A 19,526-nucleotide genomic window follows, 5' to 3' on the forward strand; every position below is an offset into this window, starting at 1 on the left:
CCTGCTCAGGACAAACCTGCCAGCTGTCTTCATTTAGAAACACCCAAATATTAACAGCTGTCGTGAATCTGATGAATGTGAGCTGTGGTGAATATTTTCTGAAATTTTGGGTAAATTTGTCAGTGTGTGAGGCTGCTGTGAACTTAGTCTGCAAACCACCAGTCAAAAATACAACTTGAAATGATGTTAAATATACTGTACTGGTCAGTGCAACTGTTACTAAAATATGTTTAGGTTACAAAAAATACAAACAATGATATAGTTTTAGCCATATCAGCACAGAAGCTTAATTTTATTTTGTTTTGACACATTTTCAAAATAAGAGCAACATCATAGAGTCTGATTACATGCCTCTGTTGTCAAATCCTTTTTCATTACATCCATCATATCACCAAAGATCCCCAGACATCTGTTACACTGTGATATGCCTCATATCAATATATGATATCTGACACAGTTTGTGAGCTAGACCTATTTGTTGCAATGTGAATACAGCTTCTACAGTCATTATCACTCATGATCACCTTTTTTACCATGTTCACCAAAACAAAAAAAGTACAATTTCCATACAAGCTATAAGAGTACATACCTCTTCTATCTTAACTGTCTTTTTTAGATTATTTGAAATCATCAGTCACTTATTAAAGTGGATGTTTTTGTCTCTCTCAGTCTGTGGCTGTGGGAAGCAGGGAAGGTGTGATGATGGCATTGACGGCTCTGGACAGTGTGTGTGTAATCTGGGCTGGGAGGGCAATGACTGCCAGAATAAAATTGGTACGTGTTGCTTTTGAATGAAAGGATTTGAATACATTAAACATGAATCCAGGATCTTTATTCTGTATTTTCCAATTGTCAGCAAATGTTCAAACTTTCTCCAGATTGTTATTCATTGACAAGTTGCTTATATCAACCTCTGGATGTTATAAGGTATACACCTTTCCTGTTCGACTAACTGTACATCTGTTTGTTTAGGCTCGATCCCAGAGGAGTGCCGGCAGTGCCATGCACAGGCGGACTGTGTGCAAGGTGTTGGGTGTGTGTGCAAAACTGGGTTTCAGGGAAATGGCACATTCTGCAGTCCAGTGCCACGTGAGTGATTCATCACCCAGACATAATGACTCACTGTTGTCATTTGTCTATACAATGATAGTGACCAGAATAACCAGAATGAAGCCAGGAATTATGATAGAGCCTTCAAAGCTTCAAAGTCTAAATTTGAGTTTGTTTAAATTCACATATACTGTGTATGTATATATATATATATACATATATCGTATCTGTTGTTACTAAGCAACCACAACCGGGGAGCTGTTGAGATTACTGTGAAGTTGCTGCAAACTCAACCTGAATCAATTAACACATTCAGTTATTCCAAGCTTCAGTGTACTACAGTGTACAGTGATCGTCAAGACTAGAAAAGTGCTATGATGTTACATAGCACTTTGTCCACTGTGTGAGCAGCGCCGATTACAGTTTTATGAAACACCCTGCAGCTCCAGACCTCTGCACTGAGTATAACGGCGGCTGTGACCAGAACGCAGATTGTAACCAGACTGGAATGGTTGTCAACTGCACCTGTCACAGTGATTACAAAGGAGACGGTTACTCCTGCGAGCCCATCAACAGGTGAGCGTAGCATCATTATAATTTTGCTTGTCCTCGCTCTCTTTCTCTCTCTGTCTCTCTGTCTGTCTCACCAGTATGACATAAATTTGACAGTTTGACATAATATAACTGTAAGATATTCACAGATGGATCAGGCTGCTGTTTTGTTTTCTATATTCCAGGTGTGTCGAGGAGCCAAATGGTGGCTGCAGTGACTTTGCCTCCTGCAAGTTCACCGGTCCAGTGAGTAAAAGTTTGAGTGAAGATTTCATGGCTCGTGTATTCTTTTGTCGCTGAGTCACCTGATAACACAGTCAGTGTTGTGGATATTGGCTGCTTTAAATATATATCCATGACACCCATTGAAGTTTTTAATGACCAACTGCATCTACACACACAACCCAAGAATTTGTAGCATTTAATCTGAATTACTCAGTATTTTGTTTCTTCCAGAATGAGCACGAGTGTGAGTGCCTGCCGGGGTACGTGGGTAATGGGGTCCAGTGTTTAGAGAAGTTGGTGCCACCTGTTGATCGTTGCCTGGAAGGCAATGGAGATTGCGACCCAGTGGCTATCTGCAAGGACCTCCATTATCATGGTAAGACATCTTTGCTTTTGTTTATTTATTACACTTTATACATGACTTCTTTATAGGAAAGTGACATGTTATGACATGTCATGTCCCACTAAGACATCTCCCGTTGAACAACAATGCAGAACAACAGATAAGTTTAATGGTCAAGCTAATTAGTTTATCCTACCAATGATGAACCACCACCAGCAAGAAATGCCTTGAATGGGTCTTAGTAGTAGTATAGTAGTATCCAGTATTAGATCATTATACTGCTGTGGGGGTCCCTGCCACAAGGTAAGGCAGCAGTTGGCTAGTCTTCACACCACGTTTCCAGGCGGCTCTGTCCAGTGGGTCAATGCCGTTGAGGTAGCACACTTTGATGTCCCTCTTGACACACTCAATCCAGGTTCTCCTCGGTTTACCATGACCTGTGTTGCCTAGCAACTGCAATTTGTTGATGGTGTTGATAAAGCCGCTGGCTTGTTCAACGTGTTGGCTTGTGCAGAGCAGCCATTTTGACAAGTCACAGCAGGAAAATCAGAGATTTAAACAATCAGATTAATGATGGCTGAGTTCCATTTAGCATTCAGGATGCAAACTGATTCAATGTAACACTTTTTTTGACTTACAGGAACTGAATAGAGCCATTGTTAATGCAGCACCTGCAGAACCTGTTTCAAAAGCTTCAAAATGTTTCTATTACCATGGTAACCTACAGTAATGCCTTTTGTCTGCTATGATTTCTTTTACCACTCATGACAAATCTATCATTTTATTAGTATAGTACACTGGCAACACACCTTTAAAGATGACTGTCACCAAGGTAACGCATCGGTGGTGATATTATTGACAACAAGTAATTTTTCTGAAAATGGTAAACAAACACCAACAAATACCCGTGGGAATATGCGCAGAGCTTGTTAAGACCCATGGCTCGTTAGGACCTGGAGCTCCTTAGGGCTTGTTGAACGTGGGGGTTTTAAGGCTCAGAATTTTAATTCTCTGAGAGAAACAAACACCAGAGACTAGGATTTTTTCTTTGAATTATATTGTTTAAATGTACTGACAAAATTGAATAGTTAAGAATGACAATAAGCTAAGACAACATGACCTCACAATTTCGTGAGTATAGACAGTATAGAACCTTTCCTTTCCTTTTTCCCTTTCATTTTTGCTGTGGTTCAGCCAAAACCGCTGGAGTGTTCCACCTGCGCTCTACAGAGGGAAAGTACAAGATGAACTACAGTCAAGCCAATGCCGCCTGCCAGGCTGAGGGTGCCACAATGGTCACTTTTAAACAACTGGGAGATGCACAGCAGGTAAACTGCCTGAAGGAGGGGTTTTCACACAGACAGTAGACAGGTCAATAGACCCCTCAAAACACTGTTAATACCTAATAATAATGATACTAATATCTGCCTTAACTCTGGACTGATTTTTTACTATTCGCAAGCAAATACCAATTTAAGGATTTTTTTTTGTCTTGTTTGTGTTTGTGTATATGACACACTTACACTGAATATATACATTTAGCACAAAAAGTAAGGAAATTTGTGTTTAGTGTATTATTCTTTGTTGTAGCAATGCTTCTTGGCTATAGATCTGATACTGTTGGAAAACCGGTTTATTTCCCTTTTGAATAGTGCCACATTTGTAAGGAAAATGCATTTGTGGTTTGAGCAGCAGAGTTGAGTATGTAGGTAGCACCCAAAGTGTGTGTGTGTATGTAAATTGCCAATATGTCTTGTTTCTTCAGACTTCAATCATCTAATCCAATAAATGACATCAAACAAGAGTCAATAGCTGAGTAAGCTGTTTGGCATTGGCAGAGAAGAACCCACATACTCAACTCTGCTGCTCATCCCACAAATGCATTTTCCTTATAAAAGTGGCAACATTTAAAAGGGAAATAAACAGGCTTTCCAAAGATATAAGATATTTTTTTAACAAAGAAATAATCCACCTAACACAAATGTCCTTAGTTATTTTTAATCTTCTTATCTCATTACTGAAAAGTGAAGAAAGCACTCAGAGAGCACAGTCCTCCACCAAAGCTGGTAAATATATGTAGTTTCTCTTTGACACTCTAAATTGAGTGTAGATGTGAATGTGAGAGTGGATGATTGTTTTTCTCTATATATGTCCCTGTGATGGGCTGCAGACCTGTCCAGGGTGTGATCCTGCCTTTCACCCTATGTCAGCCAGGATTGGCACCAGCGCCCCCCGCGACCTTCATGTGGAGGATAAAGCGGTAGAAGATTGATGGATGGAATTTCTGGTGTTTAGCGTGGTTCAGCGTTACTTTTTACAACAAGGTGTAGATACGTTTGGAAGAACCTGCACCATTTTCAAGTGGTAACTGTGAGAGAAAGATTTTAATCTTCAGCCAACTTTAAGTTTAATTACTCACATATTCTTATAACCAGACCTGGTGTTCAATATAAACAGCCATAACTTAGGATAAGACACAAACTAGGTGCCTTTCAAGGTTCCCTCCCTAGATACCAAGGGGTCAGGCACCTGGACCGGATACACTATCTCATGGCTTACTAACCATCTGCGATGATGCCTTACTGTTCAGTTGTCAGGCATTGTCTCAGGCTCCCCTTTAGATCTGAGCTGTCTTCAATGAAGCTTTTCAACTTATCACTGACTCCAGAAACTCCATTGTCTCACCTGATAATCAAAATCTCCGTAACAGTAACAATATTTAAATTTGTAGGAGTATACAAGTATAAGTGGCCCAACATCTGCTCTGTAATATCACACTAGTTAGTTACAGTCACATGAGTATAGTGAGTACATTACACTATAGTGTATTGAAATGTATTGCATTGTTGCTGTAAAGAGACATGTATACAGTATTACTGCTATTAGTGCTAGCATGCATTCACAGAAGTATAGAGAGAAGAGAGAAGAAAAAAACAAGAGGGAAAAAAAACAAATAACAAACAACTTTTTCAGTATTATAACTATTTTATTTTTTAAATTTGATAATGCTACGATTGCAATTCACAATAAACCTCTATCACTATTGAGACCACTGCTTAATAAGATTCTCCATGCTGCTGTCACAGTCAGCAGGCAGTGAATGTGTGTGACCTGCACCACAATAACACCAGCTCCACTAGATGGCAGATACACAAAACAGTCTCTGGCTTTGTCTGTTGCGAGCGCTTAAGTCACGCTGAGCCTTAATGATCTTTTTGAGTTTTCATTCTTTTATTATATCTATTATTCTACCAATCAGTTTATAGTCACAGGATTTCTCTGTAGCCGCTGTAGTCTAGGAGCCTCCTACAGTAAATGATTCATCTTTCTGCTGTTCTGACCACAGAAGTGCATGCTGGAGCATGTGATCAGTCATCTCTATCATGTTGTTGTCATCCTTTCTCGTCTGGACAGCTGGGGATGCATCTGTGCGTGGCTGGCTGGATCGAGGGAGGGAGGGTGGGATACCCGACACGCTTCCCTTCAGTCAAATGTGGAGACAACCACGTGGGTCTGGTTATGTACAAAGAACCCGTGGACCAGAGCAGCATGTATGACACCTACTGCTACAGGCTCACAGGTACTACAGCAGCAGAGTCAGGTCCACTCTTTTTTATCACAGGAGTGATTGATTGTGAACAGCATCTGTCCATGGGTTTATGTACAAGCATCAAAACTATTATTTAGTTGGTCTTCATAATCTAAAAACTTGAAAAATATGTACATGAAGCTCTGATAATCCTAATTGTGTGTGTGTGTTTGTGTGTGTGTGTGGGTGGACACACATGCAGATGTGTCGTGTACGTGTCCTGCTGGTTATGTTGGAGACGGGGACTTCTGTAACGGCGTTCTGACAGATGTCCTTGCAACGTATAGTAACTTCTCCATCTTTTACAAGGTGAGTGACACATTTTTAACAACAATTCTGGTTTTGCATACACTTTCCATTCATTCAACATAAACAATAAGGACACAGATCGAGTTAAGGGTAAAGTGTTAATTGTGTGGGGGGTTTATCTGTGTTGTACATGTTATGAACACGTGTCTAGAAAAGTAATGGAGTTAAAGTGTGTGACACTGATATTAATTAGGCGTGCACGGGAAAAGTGCTGGGTCAAAAGTCAAATAAAATGGAAAAAATTATAATTCCGGCTCATTTAACTTGTCATCAAGTTTTTTTTGTTTTTATTTTTAGCATCATTCCTTTCAGAAATAAAAACATACATTGTGTTTACAAATGGAGTGAGGCAATGCTGTCTGTGAAATCAGCCCTCAAATAGTACAGTAGATTTTGGGGCTGGTTTTAAGACTTGACAATAAATAATCTGTATATTTTATTAAGTTCAGTCTCCTCTCTCTGTCTCTGTCTCTCTGAAGTTGCTGTTGGATTATAGTGACTCAACCTCGGACGGCCAACAGCTTGTTGAATTTCTGTCTCACAGGACATCTGAGGTCACGCTGTTTGTTCCACATAATGCTGGCTTCGCCCCTAACCAGGTGATTCCTAAACCAGTGAATAATTACTTAAAAACGATTGAATTCATTAAATATTATCAACACATTGTATAATTTTCATACGATAACTATTTAAAATGTGGCACACATTTATTAATCCTCCTACAATATTAGCATACATGTCAGCCTTTAAAGAGCAGTTGAAGTCTGAGAATGTAACAAATCAAAGATTTTTGATTAATTCCTTCCTTAATAGCTACATCTGTTTGTCCAGTAACCATTAGTCAACATAACATAATCCCCATTCACCAGTCTAAATTAAAATTCAACATGGCTGGTGAAATGTTCTGTAACCAGGCTTCCATTGGAACAATACCATGCGTCAATCACACTGGTATCCACATTTATGTGCTGTATCTATTTCATCTACATCTAACATAATAATGTGTAACATATTTAGTATCAACATCAAACCAGTTCATATACAAATTGTAAATACACTGTATACATATATATTTAAAATGTCCCCTGCTGTACAGTACAGACCAAGCCGCTTAATTTATCAATTGCCTTATCAGTGGTCAGTTGTCCACTTATTGTCCTTGTCAAGTGTCCTTTTTCTGTTTTAAGTGTAATTACACAGTAAGCGAGTCAAATTCCCTGTATGCGCACTCATACGTGGCCAATAAAGCTGATTCTGATGTTATAAATTTTCTCTTAGACTTCCATTCAAACATTTTATTTTTATTTTTTTGTATCTACTGGATTGGCCCCCAATGGATATTCAATATGTATGTAATTTTCTGGTTGGCCACAGAATGGACCAGGAAGACTAATCTATAGTTCAAACAGAGGCTGTTGGCAAAATTGAATGTTTCATCTCTGTATTTGTGTCTTTAGACGCTGTCTGGTCGAGATCTGGAGTATCACATTTCATCCAATCACAGCAGACATCTTTTCAAGGATCTGAGACATAAAGAAGCAATCGCATCGAGGCTTGGGTTCAACCTGACTGTGACCCATGGCAACAACGAGGTCAGAAACAACACAGCCAGTTCTTTCCCTGACTGACCTATGGCTGCAATAAGCCATAGCCTTGGATAAGTCTTATTTCTAATACTTTCTAATGCTATTCATAAAGGCTTCCACTTGTAATTAATAGCTTTATAGTTCAGTTATGAACTATTTACTCAAACAATGTTTGAGGTGCTAGAAACATACACTTACAGATGTTGACAGATGTGTAAATATATTGTGATTAATGATCAAATGATTAAATGTTCATATACATTAAATTTAAAGGCCTAAAAGTCAGTGCCATTTTACTAAACTTTCTCTTATTAATGACTGCATGTTATTTATTCATAGAGCTTTAAACTGGTGAACAAGCAGCTGCTGTTGGACTGGGACATTCCTGCCATAAACGGGATCATTCATGTCATTGAGGGCCCACTGACTGCACCCCCGCCACCAGTGAGTCAAGATGGTTTAGTCCAGAGCTGTTAACAATCAGGGCAACTTCCATCTGTCCATCCATTGTCTACCACTTCATCGTCCACATGAGTGTCGCAGGGCTGCTGGTGCCAATCCCAGCTGACAAAATGCCTGGACAGGTCGCCAGTCCATCGCCGGGCCAACATATATATGTAGAGACAAACAACCACTCACTCTCACATTCACACACCTATTGTCAATTTAGAGTGTTCAATTAACCTCTGCATGTTTTTGTACTGTGGGAGGACACCAGAAAACCCGGAGAATATCCACGCACACATGGGGAGAACATGCAATCTCCATGTAGAAAGGCCCTTATTCCAACCCGGTTGTAAACTTGAGTCATTTTGCCACAAACACTATGCCGCCGTGTGGCTTAATCAGGGCATCTTCTTCACCTGAATCACCAAGTAGCTCAGTAGAGCCCTGTTCAGACATTAACTCTGGAAGGTGTCTGAATAATTGGGTCCCGTCATTCTGCTGAGTTTGCTGTTAACACTTGAACCTGAAAATTGTCTGAACCCGCTGTAAAAAAGGTAATCAACACCATTCCCATGCCCCTATATTTTTGCCCCTTTTGTAAAATGGGACATCAAGAAAACATAAGCAACACAATGGAGCTCAGTGACAACGTGACAGTTGTTATTATTTTGCAGCTTCGGTATAATGACGAGTGAAGTGAAGTGAAGTTGTTAATTAAAGGAAGTAAGACAAAATAAAGATTATTTAGCCCTGTCACAAGTTATAAAAAGTAAGTTTAGCTAAAACCATTCATGAATAATGGCTATGTTAATGGCCAGAAGATAAATGCACATCATATGACTGCACTGGAAATGGCGCCAGAGTTTGAAACGCTGTCAAAAATTAAGAAGCTGATAAAGAAATTAGTATTAACCCTATTTTACCATTCAAGTCCATCTGTCACCTGAAACTTTAGTGAAGGATGGTCTTGTGCTATAGACTGGAAACCTGAACTGTATGAGGGTCAAGCGCACAGCGAGAAGTCATCAATGAAAGAAAGTGGGACGTTCCTGTGGACATGTGACCACGACGGTCTGTCTGTCTGTCTGTCTGTCCTCTAAGTGGAACTTACACATTAATGAATCATTGAACGGGTCAAGATTTTATCTTCCTCTGGGGAAATAATGCTGGTAGAAAAAATGTGGTACAGTTAGTCATGTCTCCATGGCAACAGTGTAGCTGTTATTGTAGCTGTTGCCATGGCATTTTGAGCTGGACAGTGTGAAATTGAATGGTGTGGATTAACAGGTACAATCTTATCTCCTCACATATATAGTAATTCACATGTGTGTGTTTGTGTTTGTTGTACCATTACCTCCAGATCTCCCATGATGCTTCAAGAGGCCACGCCCACTCCAGTGGCACAGCAGCAGCCATCTTGGTGTCAACATTGCTGGCATGTGTGTTGGGTGCACTTGGCTATTACGTCTTTAAACACAAGACCGATGCCTTCCGCTTCCACTACTTCAGAGTGAGACACGCATGCACACACAGTCTGACCCAGTGTGACCTAGTGTGTACTTGTACTCGTAGCATTTGGTTAATTTCCTACTTATTATGATAAACTTTGGTGTAGTTCATGTTGACTTTATTAATTGTTGAATGTTGGATAAAATTAAAAATGTCAAGTTTAAATCACTGACTCAGCTGCTGGTGGTTCACTGACAAGGCTAACACAATCGCTGTGGTTTCCTTTGTGACAGAATGAGGATGAAAATGGTGCAGCAGGTAGCAGAACCAAACCCACTCTGGTCTCAATCCCCAATCCTCTGTACAGTGGCTCCAGGGCCTTCAGGGAGCCATTTGGGGTGAGTTGACCAATGTAAATATTGTCAAACATGTAATGTGGCCTCCAGATGAGATTTTTTGCACTTTCTGAAACCAAGCAAACAACCACAGATGAGAGAATCAGTCAGTATTTTCCAGTGTGTAAGTGTGGACACCAGTAATCTATGTGGCCAGTCTATTCAAGACCTCTGCCACTGTGATAACTTTGACTCTCTTGGGTGGATATTTGGTAAAGTGTATTTACATGTAAGTAAGGAAACCTTTGGATGAGTCAAAAGATCAATTTGTATGTACAGACATGTTTGCCAGGCAGCGTGTAAATGGGTATGAAAGATGTGTGACAGAAACTGTGCTGCACATAGATGCACTGTATATATAATATGTGAGTGAATGGGTGAATGGCAAAACTGTAGTTTAAAGCAGCTCTATGTGGTCATCAAGAATTTACTATTTAAATCATGGAAAGTAGTCGCTTGACCCAGAACTTGGTGTCCTAGAAACAAGCAGGAGCAAGGGGAAACAAATGATCTTCCTCACCTGTGAGCCATTCATGGAGACACATGTCACTGTCCCAGTGTCAGTGCTGGTCGCACAAAGTTGGAGCTGTGATGCTCAAAAATGCCCCAAAAAACAAACAAAAAGACCAAACCACACACACACACACACACACGGGTGTCAATGCAGAGTCCTGCCTAACCCTAACACCAGGTTTTAACCCTCATTACTAATACTCATTCAAGAACACACACACACATAGTATATTAATGCCTCATATGAGACTAAACAATAATCGGTGTAATTAGCCAAACACACTTAGCTTAGCACACTACTTCTGCCAAGCAACTGCTGAGTCACCACCAAGTGCTGAGTAAGTGGTTACTATGGTGACCAGGGCCCCTGGGGGGAGGGGGGGGGGTCAGCCATGTCTTTGTCCTCAAGAGGAAAAACTGGTTGAAAATGGCCTTTTGGCTACAAATCAAGTTCAGGTCCTGTTATAAATAACTGCTTCACATTTGGCATGAACAGACAGGTATTATGTGTAACTGCTGCCCACAGTAAAGGATTTAGGCAAGGTTTATATATATGTACAGTATATAAGCTGGTCCTGGATGCACACAACACTGCTGTTTACAGTGTGTGAAGGACACTCTCTCATCGACATAGAGTATTTCAGTAATTTACACCTTCATTCTCTGTCAGGACTTACTGACGTCACTTTGTTTCCAGCTGCGTCATCTCTTTGCTGTCGGTCCCACAGTTTCTAGTCACACATTGTGAGTCCTTTTTCTGTTCACGTTCAACTTCAGCCTGGACTCACAAGCTGTTCATTAATAGAACTAATAATAGAATAGTTTTTTAAACTATTGTTTGTTTTGTGATGGAGTGTTTAAGGGGATAATTGTTTACAACCTTAAGGCTGCTGTGTATTACATACACCAACTAAACAATTCCAAAGCAGGAGTTCATCTCAAAACAGCATTTTGTCCCCAGAAGATCTTATGTAGTCTGTATAAATTAACGCTTAATTTACTGCCCACTGGTGGCAGGTTATTGTCTCTAGGAGTTAGCTTTCCAACCACCAATTCCTCGTAATATTACTGTGCATAACAAATGTATGTAATTTTCCTGTTTGAAAACAGGAAGTAGGACAGAAGTAGTAGCAGTAAGCCAGCAGGGGGCGACTCTGCCGTCTGCAAAATGGACTCAGTTTGAATGGAAGTCTATTGGAAAATTAAGCTACTTGCTTAAGCTACAATGGTCGCAAGTTCGACTCCACCCCTGGCTGTTTGTACTCAAGTTTAAAATAAAGGAAAAAAGAGTAAAGTGCAAAAACTTAAGTTCTCAGAAAATATTCACAACTCCCTCTGTCTTTGAGATCAGAGGACAGAGCGTCAAAGATTCTCCCTACTTTTCTATCTACTACTTTTTTCAGAGTTTTGCAGCCTTATTTACACGCTAAATTTTCAATGATCAACTTTTTATGACTTGTGTGGAGAGGTCACCGGGTTTTAAGATATAACTCTTTCTCCTCCCACTTTCTCCGGACTGTCCAAGTTGTTTTTCGGGCTAACTGGTGTCCAAGAAGAAATATTACAGCTTTGACAGTTTTATAGAAGGTGCCAGCATGTCTGTCAGGTTAAGGGAAGATTATATCTGGGGCTTCTATAATGTTTTATCGTTTGAATGGAGACGTCAAGGTGGAAGGAGGGAGAGTGACTTATAACCACAAGTTCAACGAGATCAATATGCGTCGCACGAGAAAACACAAGATATAAATCGTGTGATTTGGGTATAAGTGTAGAAATGGGTAAAGAAAATAAGAAATACATTCACATGAGACATCGCTACACCAACATCCATAAGCAGCCAATGTAGGGTCTTTTTTAGATTGACTTAATAATGTGGAACAAAAATGGTTGCACTTCTAGATCCTATCCACTGTAGGTACCTGGGTGCAGGTAACATCTCTGAATTTCCTGTTCCAACAACTGACGCGACTGCAGTTTTGCAGTCTGATGGGCAAGAGTGTAGAGCAGCTGGGTCAAATCTGGGATCTGTGGCGGGTGACGGCCTGGTTTAACTGCACTGGACTCAGCGTTTACTGTTATGAGGTCAGATCTTTCACTCGTTAAAGTACTTGTTAAAGTGTGGAGAGGCAGCTGCTGCAGACAAACGAGCTGATTGCAGTGACTTATGGTCTGTGTCTAAGATATGAAATTAGTTTAAGGCAGAATATTGTTACACAGGAGAAGCTTATCGTTCAGTAAGCAAGATATGTGTAACGAACAGTAACGAGTGAGTGACACAGAGAGAGAGGGCAGAAGAGTCACCGCACGCTACTTGTACCGTATATCATGTGGCTTTCCTGGTTTCACAATTGTCTCTCTTTCCTGCAGGATAATAGTCAGGGGGCGGAGTCAACACAACCAGAAGAATCTCCAAACATTCTGGATCTGGACCAGTAAAACCAGCTGTAACTCAATAACTGGATCTGTTTATAAATCACAATGACCTATTGGCAATATCATGGTTCAGCTTTTTGCAGTTAACCTACAGTATGTCCAAATACAAAATAAAAGTTGTCTGTTTACTTAACCCACTAAGGAAACTCTAACCAATTTGTATTGATGAAATCATTCTGTGTAATGTGAAATGCAGCTGTGAGTCCACCAAAGAAATATCACCAACTCTGCAGCTCTCTGGTGATTTTCAGGCTCTTTTAGATCCTCGTTTTTTTGTATGGTCCCATCTCAGCTTGCACCTGTTTTCAGAGAAGTGGCTTTTCCACAAAAGCCCTCTATGCACTACCTGCTTTGCAGTAAACCGACACAGAGACTATGTGAATAAAGGCAATCTTTTCACAGCTAAGAGTTGAACATTTCCTTCAAGTATATCTCCTTCAGAGTCAAAAGTGATCCATCCAAGCAGTGGGATGATTGTGTTGTTGGTACGTGTTGGCTAATGTTGGTTATCAGCTTGTCACACACACAGGGGACTTACTCCTGTGTATAAAATGTGGTTCTTAAATGCTCCACTTTGTTCACCAGTGAGTGTCTAACCACTTCTATCTGCTGAGAGCAACTGCCCAACAGCTCCTACAAGCCAGAATCTTCAGTCCAGAAAGCAAGTGGGAAAAAAGGCAGAAAACATCTTATTCATCTGTGACACAGGGCTCCATGATTATCCAAAAACGATTAAAACACACCAGTGGGCTAAACTCCACGAGTGGAGCACATTTTCCTTTGCTATCACACACTTATTTTGACTTAATGCTTCACTCATCATGAATGGTCCACCTCTAAAAAAAAACAACACAACCTCCCAACACATGTAGTAGTTTCTGTAAAATGAAATTACTGAGCTTTTTTAGAAATGAATCAATATTTGTGAGCAATTTTAACGCCAACAAAAGGAACAAAGAGGATGGAAAGGCCACGTCACCAGACCTTTACTTCACTCACAGAGAGACTTTGGCACTGATGGTTGTGAGACCAAAATACACCATCCTGTTTTAAATTCTATTGATTTTAAAATACTAGACCCTTAGCAAAGGAATTTGACATTTTGAAAATGAATCCAAAATTACTTTATGGCAGAGACACAGAAGAATCGATCATGCCACGTCTTACGATCTGTTAGATCTAGAGTTGACTATGTGTCCTCGAGTATCTAACTTGTTGTTCCCAAAAGAATTAGATCCCTGTCACAAAGTCTGACCTTCAATAAACATATGAGATTGCTGATATTAACTACAGCCAGGTGGCAAGAACTAGAAGCCCCAGTATGGGAGATGTAATGAGGTGCATCTCACTCATCCATCGTCGACTGCTTTGTCCTCCACATAATGGGGGGCTGGAGCCAATCCCAGCTGACATCAATCAATCAATCAAGTTTATTTATATAGCACTGTACAATACCTGCAAGGTAATCAAAGTGCTTCACAGAGAAAAGAAAGAATAAAAAAACACTCAATAAATTAGCTGGAATAAAATGCACAATAGAACAGTAAACCAATAAAAGAAGATTTGACAAAATTAGAAAATGTAATTAAGAACAGAAGTAAAGTGTCACAAAAGTGTCACTTTTAAAAACTCCCAGGTCAGCAATAGAACACAAATCACTGTATTTTGACCTAGGGACAGTCAGTAGCTGTTGCTGATGAGTGTAAAACCCTCTTATTTTCACGGATCTTTAAAATCTCTGCTAAATACGGTGGAGCGAGGTCATTAATGGCTTTAAAAGTGAAAATGTAAAATCCTAAAATCAATTCTAAAATGAACCAGCAGCTAATGAAGTTGATATAAAACAGGGGTGATGTCACGTTGGGATGAAAAATTGGGTGAGAGGTACGTGGGACGTAGAAGTGTGAGAATGGATGAATACAGAGAGATTGAGAAGCAGATCAAACAACCAACTAAGACCAAGGCATAACAAAAATGCTCAGTGGTCAAATTTAAATTAAAACCACAAATGTCAACTTAATGGTGACCAGAACAAATGTCAGGCGACCACAATCGTCATCAGGCTTCATTCTCGTGACATCACACATCGAGTCATTTCACTCTGAACTCAAGTGGTACAAAGAACAACCGACTGACGTCATCTTCTTGAGAGCTATGACACTTGTTCAGCTAATAAAAAAAATATATATTAGACATTAATTATTTGACACACGGGTGCAAAAGACTGCTGTTTTCATTCAAAAACATTTTATTTTATGATTGTATGATACTTTGAAGTCTTTTCTTTAATTTCTTTGTTGCCAGAATTAATTTCAAACCCTTTTTGTTTTACAACAAAACAATCCCTCTGATTGTATCCGATTGGTCTCTGATTTTTTTATTGTGGTTGTCTAAACACAACAAATGTGTTTTGTTTACACAACCACATTGTTTTTGAAAAAAACAAGAGCCAAGTGAAAGCAGGCAAGCTTTTTATGATGAAAGGAACCAATTTGTTATTGCCCAGTTGTGTTTACTGCTGGCTCACTTATAAAAGGAAGAAAAAAAGATGCTCCCTCACACTGTAGACCTTCGCTTTCAAAAGCTTCCATTCCTCCACTGCTCACATGAAAGACAAAAGAACAAGTCGGATTTCCTCCTGCTGCCGTCCATGTGGCTGTCAGACGGCTGATTGGCTGTACAGCTCGGTGGAAAGCAGTGTAATTCAACATTTCAGCCATACTGAGATCAAAACATCTGTGGTAAGGTAACCTTTCCAAAATGGAGAGCGATCAGTTGTGGAGGTTACTGTTCCGGCTGTTTCTTCCGCTTGCTGAGCTCCCCTCCCCCAACACAGGAAGAGCTGAGCTGCAGCAGTGGCGGCAGAGCAGAGCAGATTGCAAATGGTTTTGCTTGAAAAACAGCGCTGTGGAGGCAGAAGGGGGTGGGAGGATGAAGACCAGGGACCATAACCTTCAATGCTGCAGGCTGACTGGCTGGCTGTTTGCTATCACTGCAGAGCTCAATTCAAAAAGGAGTTGATGGTTCACATCTGACCTCCTGACAATGAAACACGTCCCGGGCAGATCTGAGACAAAGCTCAGACAGACGTACTTGGCTCTCATTGGCCAGTCATTTTCTCACACCTCCAATCCTGCTTTTCCACAAGGGGCTTTGTGTCTTCTGGTAGCTTTCATAAATTGTTCACGAACATTTTTCCTTTGATCCTCCTGGCATTTTATGGTTGTAGTGCATAAGTTTTAAATCTAAACGGATGAGTGTTACATTCAAACCATTGTCAAAGTGCAGATTTATCCTGTCAGCACAACACTCTTTGTGTATAGCGATGTTTTGTTTTCAAGTCAGTAGTGTCAGTCCCACGCTGCACATTGTGTGAAGCGGGGTATTGTTGATCATTGTTGATCTTGCACGACAAAGGCCAACAACAGTGGTGCACTGAAATCAACTGCCACCAACATGAATGCCATCTGTTAATGATTTAGGCCAACCTGAACCCCAGTGAGATCAACTCATCTCTGTGGAAAAAGCGGTTTCCTTCCCCTCTTGTAGATTTCCCCAATTTCCCCTGGAAAGAGCTGTGTCTTTCTTTTTTTATGCTAGTGCTTCCTCAGGCTGATGGCACCAGCGATATCCATAGTGCATTTTGACAATAAGACATTTTGAGTGGTGGGTCATAGCATTACAACTGTTACAATGCTGCTACTTCAGTCGCAAAGTGAAACTGACAATGACGTGTGACGGCCACTAGCAGAGTGGCACCTGGGGTCTGGGGTTTTAGTTTCTCCAATCCTGTCATATTTTGGTGAAAACAAACAACTCCACAGTTGTGGCTTATGTCAACCATCAAGGGGACACTCACTCGCTGCAGTTGTAAAACAGCAACAACTTTTAGACAAATGGTGAGTTTTTGAGGAATGGTGCGAGTTGAGACAGTCGCTTTTCAGAGTTCAGTGGTGACTTATTGTGTTTATGCAAGAACTTTAACTTTATACAGTTAAAGTGTAAATGGCTGCCATATCTGCATGTCATGCGATCTTTGGACACAAGCCTGTGGGACAGGACCCCCTGGTTTGTTGTTTCATGAAGGATGTTTCCCCTGGTTCCACTGTTGGATCTGTTGGTGGTGCTAGACGCATTCTCTCAACATTTTTTGAGTCTATAGAGGCAGTTAGGACTACTATGTTTGTTTAACTTAAAACAGTGTTGCTTTTGATTTTGAGTATGTGATCGATCCACCCCTCCTGTTTGCAGTTCAGCCCAGCACTCTCTAAAGTCTTCTTATGGTCCAACCCAACTTTCCTGCCTAAGGTGTCCCACAGTGGGGTTGATTTCACCTACCTCCATTCTTCGCAGCCCAGATTTTAGAGCCGTGTGCAAAGAGCGCATGGGTGTGCGTGGACAGCGCATGTGCAAACTGAACTTCCGCCCTATCGATAGTGGAATATAAGCCACTTTTTCTGCTCACCAAGCAGAAAAACCATTTCGGCAACAGAAGAAGTAGTTGCAAAGGATAGTCATCCGAGCCTCGACCTGGCGACCCATGAACCGGCTGACCCCGCCTCCCCTGCCAGACAGGCATTTCATCTGTGAACCTGACATGTCCGAGGGAGCTGTAGCATTGTTCTCCTCTTCTTTGGTAGGAATGTGTCCTATTCCCTGCGTCCAGACTTGTACCACCACCACTACCACAGATGACACACCCCATCAAATCATTCTAGACTGGTTTCTACAGAAAAGGCAGGAAAAGACATCTAGTCTGTAGAACCTGACAAAGGTGTGAGGTGTGGCCCAGCACACCACAGTGCAAATGTCCTGAACAGACAGCCTCTGAGCAGAGCCCATGAAGCCACACTCCTAGTGGAATGAACCAGTAAACCCTGGGGCAGCTGCAAACCTTTGCAACTGTAAGCCACAGAAATGGCCTCCACAGTCCAGTGAGCCAGTCTTTGGCAAATAGCTGGTTGGCTCTCCTGAATGCTGTCGTCCTGCTCACTTGGGTCTGCAGAACCTGCACTGAACACAGAGTTAAGGCCCTGGTATACTTCCATGCACATGCCGCTGAAGTATACCTGGGCCATAGTATCCCACTTGACCATCAGATGGCGGTACAAGTCTGGACGCAGGGAATAGGACACATTCCTACCAAAGAAGAAGAGAACAATGCTACAGCTCCCTCGGACATGTCTGGTTTGACTACTTCTCCGGTTGCCGAAATGGTTTTACTGCTTGGTGAGCAGGGCTTATGCTCCACCTACTGGTGGGGCGTAAATTTAATTTGCGCATGTGCTGTCCACTCACATCCAACTCGCTGTTTGCATGTGGTTCCAAAACCTGGGCTGCACGTGCGTTGATTGTGCAATTTGCTTCGTGAGCTCAGTGCATGTTGGGTTTGCCAATGTGTCAGCAGCATGTGAAAGACCAACTACTTTGAGGATAAATAGCCAATTTTTTTTCGTTTCAAGTAATGAGAAGAATGGAATGAGAAATTTTGGTAGAGGTGGACAATAGAAGTAAAAAATCCTCAAAGCTTTGAAGACCTTGTTTATGTTTACATGTATGCTGTATGCATGTACCAGCAAATGAGTCTTCAGATTTTGTCATTGGTCAAAAGTATGTGCAGTAATGGATCACAAAAGCACTGGCCCAAACTGACCCACAGTGAACAATAGTTCAATAAAGATTATACATTAGGTTATATTTATCATATATATGTAAATTCAACATTATATATATATATATATTAAAAATACATTTAATGATATATATGTATATTACAATTGTCCAAGTTATTGCTTTTGATTCTATTTTATTCTGTTTTTGTTATATATAGATTCATTTTGAATGAAAAGTCTTGTTAACTATAGATAAATATATAATATAAAAGGATTAAGACCAAATGTAAACAAAATATTGGAAAACAGCCCGACTTCTAAATACTTAAAAATTCTGACTTGTTTCTCAGAATTCTCAGATTAAAGTCAAAATTCTGACTTTCATCTCAGAATTCTTAGATTAGTTTCTTAGGTTAGAATTTTTAGTTTCAACAAAAAAAATCATGTGGCCCTAATCCTCTTCAGTAAACTATATTGAAATGGTGTGCAATATCATCCTAAATGTTTTTGGCTGCATCATCATCATGATGGATTATCAAGATAGCATTTTTAATTTCTTATCATTAAACAGTACATTTTTTCCCTAACTGTTGCCGCCCTCCTGACCAGGTTAGAAGTTCACTGGCCCCATTGTTAATTTGAGGCCCCTATTTTAAACAATACTATTACTGTGCTGGGTTTTGATTACAATACACAAACATTCTTTCCTCCTTCATGACCTGTGGCTAGATCTGTCGTTTCCTGCACTTCATTTAACATTAAAAAGTGCAGCAGGCATGTTTTCTTTTTTTTTTCTTTTTTTGCAATATTGATCCAGAATAACCGTTCTAGCTCCATTTAAGGCCTCAACTAAATCTGTAGCATGATGCCAGGCTTTGACCAATCATCAATCACTGTAGTTCTGAACAGTCTCCAAGACAAAGCTGTTTGATTTAACATCTGTGTTATATTGTCAATATTACACACCACACCATTACACGCCACAGAAACAGTCAGTAATGTACCCAGAAAATTGTGCACAAA

At 40.5% G+C, this 19,526-nt stretch overlaps 1 protein-coding gene across 1 annotated transcript in view; it reads left to right on the forward strand.

Annotated features, from left to right (window-relative positions):
• Positions 1-13,297, forward strand: part of stab1 (stabilin 1) — a 55,473-nt gene extending 42,176 nt beyond the window's left edge. The window contains exons 58-71 of the mRNA XM_044023355.1: positions 670-774; positions 973-1,089; positions 1,494-1,626; positions 1,788-1,848; positions 2,059-2,203; positions 3,365-3,498; positions 5,585-5,750; positions 5,962-6,068; positions 6,548-6,667; positions 7,526-7,660; positions 7,994-8,098; positions 9,462-9,611; positions 9,844-9,948; positions 12,826-13,297. Of these exons, the coding sequence (XP_043879290.1) occupies positions 670-774; positions 973-1,089; positions 1,494-1,626; positions 1,788-1,848; positions 2,059-2,203; positions 3,365-3,498; positions 5,585-5,750; positions 5,962-6,068; positions 6,548-6,667; positions 7,526-7,660; positions 7,994-8,098; positions 9,462-9,611; positions 9,844-9,948; positions 12,826-12,894 (1,652 nt within the window). The 3' untranslated portion in view covers positions 12,895-13,297. The remainder of the gene's footprint in view (positions 1-669; positions 775-972; positions 1,090-1,493; positions 1,627-1,787; positions 1,849-2,058; positions 2,204-3,364; positions 3,499-5,584; positions 5,751-5,961; positions 6,069-6,547; positions 6,668-7,525; positions 7,661-7,993; positions 8,099-9,461; positions 9,612-9,843; positions 9,949-12,825) is intronic.
• The last annotated feature ends 6,229 nt before the right edge of the window (positions 13,298-19,526 follow it).

This window comes from Solea senegalensis, linkage group LG4 (genome assembly GCF_019176455.1).
Source record: "Solea senegalensis isolate Sse05_10M linkage group LG4, IFAPA_SoseM_1, whole genome shotgun sequence".
Lineage (NCBI taxonomy): Eukaryota > Metazoa > Chordata > Actinopteri > Pleuronectiformes > Soleidae > Solea > Solea senegalensis.